General features: G+C 34.4%; 1 protein-coding gene across 1 annotated transcript; it reads right to left on the bottom strand.

Moving 5' to 3' along the window:
* Positions 1–3,046: 3,046 nt before the first annotated feature.
* Positions 3,047–4,498, bottom strand: LOC113751849 (receptor-like protein EIX2). The gene has a single exon (XM_027295996.1). It carries the CDS (start codon positions 4,496–4,498, stop codon positions 3,047–3,049), a length of 1,452 nt encoding a protein of 483 aa, XP_027151797.1.
* Between the last annotated feature and the right edge of the window lie 5,806 nt (positions 4,499–10,304).

Genomic DNA, 10,304 nt, shown 5'->3' with positions numbered 1-10,304 from the left:
TTATTGATTGCAAGAATTAGTTTCTAATAGGACCATTTATGGCAATCGATGAGTTAGAAATTTAATTTATGTTCATTAGTTTTTCTCACATGGCTTTATGATCACTTGATTTGAATCTTAAAACTACAGGTAATTCTAGATTGAAAATCATGAGTGGGTGATGTTATTGAAAAGGATTATATCTTGAAGAAATTTCTAGGTGGTTATGTTATAATATTTCTAGATCCACTGTGATGGCATGTAGTATGAAATAAATTCGGGGTGCAACTGAGAATCTGGCAAATCAGAAAATGAGAGCACGGAATTTACTAGTGGAGTTTTAATTGATAGTAGATTACTTTAATGAACAGTAAGACATGATTATCACTTTAGAAATAACTAAAGTTCAAATGAAAATAAGGTTAATTAAGTCGAATTACTCGTTGATGTTTGGATTTATGTTAGCGCAAGGGAAACGTAATGGGCATCAGGTGTTTGAAATTTCTATGGCCTTGTAAAAAGAATAGCGGATTTGAACATGAAGCAACCCTTCTTTGGTCTAGTGAACCTCTTTGATATACAGGTGAGATCTTCTTCCTCCAGCCCCATTGGTCCAGTTGGATCATTCCCTAATATTTGTTAGAGTATGAGTAGTAATAGGAGTTGACGATTGACCAAAAAGGCGAGAAAGGAAAGGCGAGGAGGGGGGGACATGAATTGTCCTTGAGTAAATAATATCTATGCTCTATGTAAAGGTAGAGAAAGCTTTTGTTGTAAATATATAAAGGGGGAGAGGGCTTTTGGTATAAATAAAATTTTGTCATTTTATATTATTTTTTAACTACCCTTGCTAGCTACCCAATGTAATCAACTATCGATTATGGTTATGGATTACTGCTAAATAACTATCTATTTGTACACTTATTTTCATGAATTTTCCAATACCCATTGTCAAAAATATAAAACCAATTCCTTTAAAAATGATTTCAACAAATTTACTCAAAATTTTAATAATATGTTTTTTATTAGGTGTACACACATTGGTGTGTGCCCTAAATATTAGTAGTTTAATTAATACTTGTTCGTGTAAAGTGATATAATTGGAAGGGCAGTTTGTTTTTATGCTAATCTGGTCAAATTAAGTTTCGAGAGTGAAACTTAGGTGGGTAGAATTAATGTAATACCTGAAAATCATTAGTGGGTAATTCATAAGAGTTGTTGGCAGAAAAGCTAGAATGTATATTAGAAATTAAACAACTAAATCAATTATTAGCATAAACAAGTATAGAATTCTTCTAAAGTGTTTAAATCTATTGACGCAAAAATTAGATCAGTAAGCAAGATAAACAACCTATAAATTGCTCGATATAAAATATTTAATGCATTCTAATGCAAACAGAAAAATAATTATTTCACATCCTATCATCCTTATAATCGGTTGTAAATAAAAATCAATAAGATTCTCATAGTATGGAATGCAAAGAAACATAGGAAAATGCAATGTAAATATGAAGAATAGAGGAGAATTATTAGAAATCAAACTTTTGAGAGAGTAAAAATAATTGCCAATAGAAAGAGAGAATCTAGAGAAAGCAACTAAGGTTTTGATACCTAGTTTTTAAGATAAAAAGTTTCAAAAGTTAAGGAATGGAAATTTCTGGTCTTCAATCACGTAATAGTTTATTGGGAAAATTTCCTTTGCGAGATACTGATTTGATGCTAGAATCATCTACTGCTTTTGGTGCGTTATTCCTTTGTTGATATAACTTATTGAGCTTCTTTGTCTTGAAAAAAAAAAAGAAAGAAAACTAGTAAGCTATCATTTTCTTATTGAATAAGAATCGGTCAAGTTGGGACGCATAAAACAAATCTTTATTACAAATTACCATAGTTTTGCAAATTCTCAAGGAGAGTATGCTACTGTGTGATATGAAAAACAGAATAAATGTGCTTTTACAGGGTATTACTTAATGGAAATTCCTCCTCAGCTGATTAGCCTTCAATGCAATCATTACGCAAATTTTGTCATAGACATTTTCCAGAAACCTGAAGTATGCATAGCGCCATGACTTGTTGAACTGAAGTATTCCCAAAACTCCCAATAGCCCGACAGCATAACCCGGTTCTATACCAGCATAAAACCAAGACCAATTAGACTCGCGTGGCCTATATCATCATGAATATGCCCATTTTCCATAGGCAATTTATGTTCCAGGCAGTCATTTGGGAGTGGCTTGCCACAGAGTCCAATGTTTCCTTCATAGATAGATGGATCGGTTCAGGTCTGAATTTGATTCACTGATGGTATTGGCCCTGATAGCTTATTGTGTGACAAATTCAGGAAGTTCAACTAGTTTAAAGCAGATAAGCTTTCAGGGATTGCACCGAAGAGTTCATTCATTGATAGGTCAGTTCCTGGTTCACTTGATACCATCATTGAGAAGTTGATAAAACAATGAGGAATAGATCCTGTTAAATTATTATGCGCTAGGTTCAGCATGAAGACTTGAGAGTAGGCAGAGCTCATCAGAAATGACTCCATGGAAGTTATTTGACTGAAATCTTAGAAACTTTAAATTTGATAACCTTTCCCCAATCCATGTTGGTATAATATCTGTTAGTCCATTGTCACCGAGATCAAGAATTTGTAAATTTATCAGGCGCTGCATTGAGGATGAGAGCTTCCCAACGAATTTATTTCGATTCAAATGCAGAATCCAAAGTTGCCCCAAGTTGCCCAGTGAACTCGGAATTTGACCGCATAGACTATTATTTGCCAAGTTTAGGGCCCGCAGGTCTGGCAAATTTCCCAAACACAGAGGAACTCTTCCGGATAGAAAATTGTTGGACAGATCCAAATAATTTAAATTTTCCAACTTGCACAAGTCTTCCGAGATACTACTTGTGAAATGATTATCACAGAGTAAGAGAAAACGAGTAGATGCAACAGTTTGACCAACATCAGGCAATGGAATATGTCCGGTAAGAAAATTTTGTGAAAGATATAATTCATAAATATAAGACGGAAACGATTTGAGAGATCCATCCAATTTGTTGGACTTTAGAACTATGCTTGGAGAATTACCATCGGAGGACTCTTCTTCATTTGTTTGAACTCCAACGGATTCCAAGTTAGGTTGTTGTTGGAGAAATCTACAATATAAATTTCATAACAAAGCACTCCAAACCAGTTGGGTATGCTATCAGAAATGCCTGCATTCTGCATCTCTAAACTTTGAACCTCCTTTTGCGTTCGAAGCCAAACTGGAAATAGGGGGCCTACTTTGATGGATGACATCATAATTTCTCGGAGTTGAAAAGGAGGAACCCACCAGGAGCTCACATTCAGAGTGAATAAGTTTTCAGATAGGTTCAATGACTTTAGCTCTCCGAGTTTTGCAAAATGCTCTTCAGATAATACACCAGTTAATGAGTTGGAAGAAATATCCAATACTTGCAACTTCGAAAGTTGGCCTATTTCACTCGGTATCGACCCTTGCATATCATTAAAACTCAGATCCAAATAATTAAGACTGCTCACATTGCAAAGTGACATCAACGTTGATGCATCAAAGCGGTTTTCCCCTAGATCGAGATAAACTAGAGAGGTCATTTGTTCGGATAGGCCATGAATTGGATCGGAAAGATGATTAGAGCTAAGACCAAGATTATGGAGACCAGTAAGATTATGGAGCCAAGGAGGGATCGTGTAGTTGTTGAAATTACTTTCACCGAGTTCATGGGAAGAAAGAGATGTGAAATTGACCTGTGAAAGATGAGGATTGATGAAAAGTCCACAACCAGACAATTCGAAGCTTGTTAGTGAAGGAAACATGTTAATTGTCTGTAAACCATCTTTAGCGGCACCGAGATTCACCTCAGACAGGATTAGGCCTTCTAAAGAAGAAAGCCCAACAATCCAGTCGAGATCCTTCGTTGTCAATCGATTCCATGTTAAGGAGGGAGTTACACCTCCAAGTTCTAAATGCCGTAAACATGAGAGATTTCCTAGATGGCGGGGAATTTCACCGTCAAACACTGCATTTGCAAGATTTAAGTATCTCAAATTTTTCAACAATCCAAGGAATGTGGGAACTTGGATTCCTGAAAAATTATTCTTGCTCAAGTCCAGGTATCGCAAATTGGTCAAATTGACCAAAAATGGACTTAATTGGCCTCCCAAGCAATATTTGCAATAAGTAAATACATTATTTGAGTGTAACGGCTTCGCATTTTGTAGATCAAGTTTCACCACATGACCAGTGTTTTTGTGACAACCAATACCTTCCCATGAACAGCAGTCCTCTCCTATCCAAGATGACAGATGATTCGATTCATCTATCAACCCATTTCTGAATTGAAGAAAAGCTTGTCGTTCACTCTCGATACAGGAGACATTTGAATGAGTATAAGCTTGTTTGCTGCGGCCAAACGGAAAATGGCTGGTGACGAGAATAGAACTGAATAAGAACATTACTAGTAGTAAAGACAAAGAAGTGCCAAGAAGATGATGCTCCATTGGATTGCTTTTGATAGTGAACTATATGATAAAGTATGCTCAAAGAAGCAGTTCATTTATACAAGTTTAAAAGCATCACTTTCACCGTTCTGTGTTTGAAGAAACTATGTGATGACCGGAAGTCTTGGTGGAAAAGTTGAGCCAGTAAATGATCAAGTATTTAACTATCTACAATACGTGTTTGGATTGTAAAAAATTACACTTTATTTATACCTTATTTACACACACTGATTTGTTTGTATCATCAACATATTTTTCAATCACCTTTTTATCTCACATACATCATATCAAAAAAGTGTTACAGTACTTTTTCCACAAAATTATCTTTCAACAGCGCAAAGAAACACACGCACACAGAATCTAAGGTAATTCCACCAGTTTACCCAAAAAGCAATTGTTAACTTCTGGGTAAACTCACGGACCTTAAATCCTACACACACACACCTCTCATAACTGATGTGGGAACAAGGAGTTGGGGGAAAGGGACCGCAGGAAGCTTAAGAGCCTTGACTAAGAACCCATACTCACACTGACATTCCTCTCCTGTTTTCCTTTTTCTTTCAACAGCGCAAAGAAACACACGCACACAGAATCTAAGGTAATTCCACCAGTTTACCTCAATAAGATGCAAAAGAACCTTTTTACTTTTCTTGTGATTAAACAACCTCAAGAGGCTAGCTAACGATCTTTTTAGGGTTTAGGGTTTAGGGTTTAGGGTCACGCACACAAAATTATCTCAATAAGATGCAAAAGAACCTTTTAACTTTTCTTGTGATTAAACAACCTCAAGAGGCTAGCTAACGATATTCTTTTTTAATGGGTATGGACCATGGAGTTGGTGAGGCATTATTTGATTGGGACCCACAAACGATCGAAAAAAGATTGAATTGGAAATATAATCACAGATGGGTGATAGGAGCTGGAAAGATAGATTATGGGAGTCCGAAGACTAGCATGAAATTAAAAATGGAGTAGGCTAGATAGACAAGCTAATCTTGACTTGAGCTGATAAGACAATGCTTTAGTAACAATAGTTATGGTAACGAAATAGTTTTTACCTAATATAACATATTGTTGCACTTTTAGCGACCATTTAATTATTTATTGGACCTATCCACCTAAATAGGATATCACCTAAAAATATGGAAGTAAGTTTCCCATCTAAAATAGTAAGTTAACATTAATAGATTAGTAATTTTTATACCTCAAAAGGTAAATTGGAATAAATATTAAACTTACTTTTTAAATAAATAAATTATTACTTTATATCCCAAACTTACTTTTTAGAGAGTAAGTTTAGTTCAACTAACAATAAGTTTTTATACATAATAGTAATTTTTACTAATAACATGGTAAATTTGATTAATGATCAAAACTTACTGATTTTTGGAATACATGTACAATTTTACATTAAAAACTTATCTCAAACTAGTATTAGGAAGTTTATTTGAAATAATGATAAAATGTTTTATTAATGATTAAAACTTAGTACCTTAGTTATTAAGTACTCGTAATATACTTGTATAATAAATGATTATATGTATAATTTAAAATTTTTTTGTATTTATATATTTTAAAATACTATGAAAAGTAGTTTCATTTTTTAGATAACCTTGTAAAATATATAATAAAATTTTGTCATATTATAAGTTTTTAATCATTTTCAATTTTCGATTTTTGAAAAGTTTAAAAGTTTGGATAACAATAACAACAAATCTTCCTAGTTAAATATAGAATATCACTTGTTTGTATGTCACAATTTTTATAATTTAACACCTATGAATATAATAAGATGATAAAGTTTTAAAAAATTTACATCTGGGACACAAGAATTAATAAGAGTTAAAGCCCAAACAAAATGTGGGCTTTCGGAGGATGTATTGCGTGCCTTTGGGTGCAAGATGTGGTGGAAACTGCGGTCCGGATCTTCCCTCTGGGCCCGTTTCATGCTTGCCAAATACGCACCAGGTACCCGTCACATCACTGAGGCTCCACTGAGACCCACAAGCTCGCGAATATAGAGACGGCTGGTCGCCTGTCGAGACCTCATGGAGGACAACATGCAATTGCTTCTCCGAGAGGGTACCGCGTCATTCTGGTTTGACAACTGGTTAGAGACAGGCCCCATCACAGAAGGGAAGGGACCCATCCCGTTGCCTAACGTCAAAGTTGGGGACCTTTTCGATGGAACAACATGGCACCTAGCCCAGGTGCGCGAAGCGCTGATAGGTGACGAGCAAACTCGAATTCTTGGATCACAAATTCAGCTCTCTGAGGGGCGAGACAAGTGGGTCTGGACACCTACCACAGATGGTAGGTTCGGGGTGCACTCGGCTCTGAAAATGCTTCGAACGCCTTCCAACAATTTGATCTCGCGAAAATTAATCTGGGATCGACGTATCCCCCTCAAGGTCTCGGTCTTCATGTGGAGACTCCTCAACGGCTGGCTTCCCTTTCCGGATAAACTACAGCAATTTGGTCTTCATCTGCCTTCCAAATGCTTCTTTTGCTTAAATTCAGAGACCCTACAACACTGTTTTGTCCACTGCCGCACCGCTAAACAGGTTTGGGATCATTTTGAGTGCGCACTAGGACTCAGGAGTGTGGCGGACTCACTTCTGGAAAAGTTGCAAGGGTGGTGGATCCATGCTTCGGGGACCTCACTGAGGGCAGTCCTATCCCATCTCCTACCAATCCTGATTTGTTGGGAACTCTGGAAGGCCAGGAATCAGGCGATTTTCAACAGTATAACAGTACGGCCGACCCATATTTGCCGCCAAGTTGTCTGCCTCCTCAGCGGTATTAGAGAGGCCCACCCCCTGGCCTTGCCAAATTCAGAGGACGATGCCTGGAGCCGGTTGGGGTTACTTCCGTCTCCTGTACGGCCGCCGCCGCTAAAATGGATTTCCTTGGTTTGGTCCTTACCCTCATTCCCCTACAGCAAATTGAATGTTGACGGATCATCTCTTGGAAACCCTGGGCACTCGGGTGGGGGTGGCATAGTCAGAGATCATCATGGCCAGGTACAGGGCGCATTCTCCACCTACTACGGTTACTGCACGAATATGGAAGTGGAAACCAGGGCCCTCCTGGAAGGACTCCAATTTTACCTCTCCCTCGGCCTGGTTAGAGTGATTGTGCACATGGATGCGGAACAGCTTCTTAAGGTGGTGCTGCGAGGTGCCTCTACGCCTTGGAAGCTAGATACTCACATTTGCCGTATACACCACCTATTGGCCCAAGCGGATTTCATACTAGAGCACAGCTACAGGGAGACAAACTCAGTAGCAGATGCACTTGCTAAGCGGGCAGCAACCACACGCCAGTCGGAGACCTACGGTTCCGCCACCCTCCCAACGCACGTTCGGGGGCTCACCAAGTTGGATGCATGCCAATACCCTTATCTTCGTCGGGTGCCCAGAGTTAGCCGCCTAGTCTGCTAGGATAAGAATCGTGCAAACACATGTGTAAGCGCAAGCGCCTTTCATGTACTTCTACCGCTTTACATCAATAAAACCAGGGGTTTAAAAAAAAAAAAAAAAGCACAAACAAAATGAGAAATAGTATAACAATAAAAATGACAAAATTAGTATAACAGTTAATATAAGAAAATCAGTATGATCTGGACTTTTTTCCTTGGGAGATTGTTCATAAAAAAAAAGATCCAACAATTAAATGAAAATCACTTGCACATATAATCTATTGTATAATTTAAATTAAATTCAGTTCACGTATAAAACGGTTCTAAAATAATTAGCGCACTATAATATTAATCCGTTTCAATTAACTGTTTTTAGAGGTGTTTTTGAAAAATTTTACTGTAGCAGTGTATATGAAAAACTTTTACTATAAAAATTTTTTGAAAATTTTGATATGTTGTATGGATAAGATGTTTTTTGAGTTATTGTATATTACCATAACATTGTATTTGAAAAAATTGTTTTTAAAAAAATAGCCAATCCAAACGGAACAACAAAAAATTTTTTTACTCAAAGTCTCAAATATCCATGACATACATATGAGGGATATTTTACCATATTTGTATCTAACTGTAAGCACAAATTTCGTTGCTGAAAATAAAAGGACATGAAAACTTGCACAAATATCAAATTTATTAAATCAAATAATAAGAGAGTTACAATCTCTAAAAATTCTTTTTCTTTTGATAATTACAATCTCTAAAAATTCTTAAATCAGAGAAATTAATCCCCTAATTCTTTTCTTCAAAAGCACTCCTAATTAAAGCATAATAAAATCAAGTTTTTTTTAACTTTTTAATGCAGTAGTTATGTTTACTAAAAAATTAGTAAACCATTCCTACAATGCATTGTTTCTACTAAAAGTACTAATATTTTGTAAATAAATTGAAATAATTTTGTAAAACATTTTATGCATTTTCACTAATATAATCAAGAGAATTTTGCACTTTTAAAATATAAATAGGAAGAAAAGAAAATGGTATGAGTATAAAGGTGACCAAATGCAATATACATCACATCATGTGTTTAGATATAATTTGTTAAGTAATCAGTAATTTAGTCCTGGTCAATATATGATGCATATTGATTCCTTGTAAATAAAATTATAAATTAGCAATTATTCATTAACAGAATTCATAGTTTGAATGCAATCAATTGAGCACCTATTTCCTTTTTTTAAGTAGCTATTGTTTATTTTATTACTTAGGTTATATATTTACATGTAAAATAACAACAATAGCATGCTAATCCTCGGACCAACAGAACTTCAATTATTGTTAACTAAACTAATTTTACATTGATAAAAATTAGTCTAGAAAATGAAATGTTAATGGCAACAATTTGTAAAAAATAGCAATCTTTTAATTTTGGGAAAACAAAAAATAAGTTCCCAAAATATTTCACTTTTATTTTTAAAAAAATCTCAACTTGTTAATTAAATTCAAAATGATTTTATTATACAAAATATTCTTCCTCAAATTAACATCAATGATTAGACATGAGATACAAATATGGGGAAAAAAAGATATAAAAATATGGTAAAATATCTCTCATACATATGTCATGGATATTGGAGACTTTTGGCAAAAAAAAAAAAAATTTTTTGTTAAAAGTAATATGGTATTGTAGTGTGCTAATTATTTTAGGATCATTTTGTACATGAACTAAATTTAATTTAAATTATACAATAGATTATATATGCATATGATTTTTGTTTAGTGGTTGGATCTTATATTCGTGAACAATCTCCAGAGAAAAAAATTCCAGATTATACTAATTTTGTTATACTAATTCTGTTATTTTTATTGTTCTGTTAATTGTTACACTATTTCTCTCATTTTGTTAGGTCTATATTAATACAAGTTTAATTCTTATTATTTCTTGTGTCCCAGACAATAAATATATTAAAACTTTGTCATCTTATTATATTAATAGGTTTTAAATTATAGAAATTACATAGATAAGTGATATTCCATATATAACTAGGAAGATGTGTTGTTATTATTATCCAAACTTTTAAACTTTTCAAAAATTATTTAAAATTATAATACGACAAAATTTTATTATTTTATAAGGTTATGTGAAAGGTCCAAATATTTTTCATAGTATTTTAAAATATATAAATACAAAAAAAATTAAATTATACATATAATCATGTATTATACAAGTATATTATGAGTACTTACTAACTAAGGTACTAAGATTTAATCATTAATAAAACATTTTATTGTTATTTCAAATAAACTTCCTAGTATTGGTTTGTTACAAGTTTTTTAAGCCAAATAGTACATTTGTGCCATAAATTAGTAAGTTTTGGTCATTAATCA

The sequence above is a fragment of the Coffea eugenioides genome, chromosome 11, assembly GCF_003713205.1.
Source record: "Coffea eugenioides isolate CCC68of chromosome 11, Ceug_1.0, whole genome shotgun sequence".
Classification (NCBI taxonomy): Eukaryota; Viridiplantae; Streptophyta; class Magnoliopsida; order Gentianales; family Rubiaceae; genus Coffea; species Coffea eugenioides.
Note: the sequence above shows the minus strand (reverse complement) of the source record. Positions and strands in the feature narration are given on the sequence as shown.

Bases quoted from the DNA above. Each gene is read 5' to 3' on its own strand.
- LOC113751849 (XM_027295996.1), bottom strand. From the start codon at position 4,498: ATGGAGCATCATCTTCTTGGCACTTCTTTGTCTTTACTACTAGTAATG.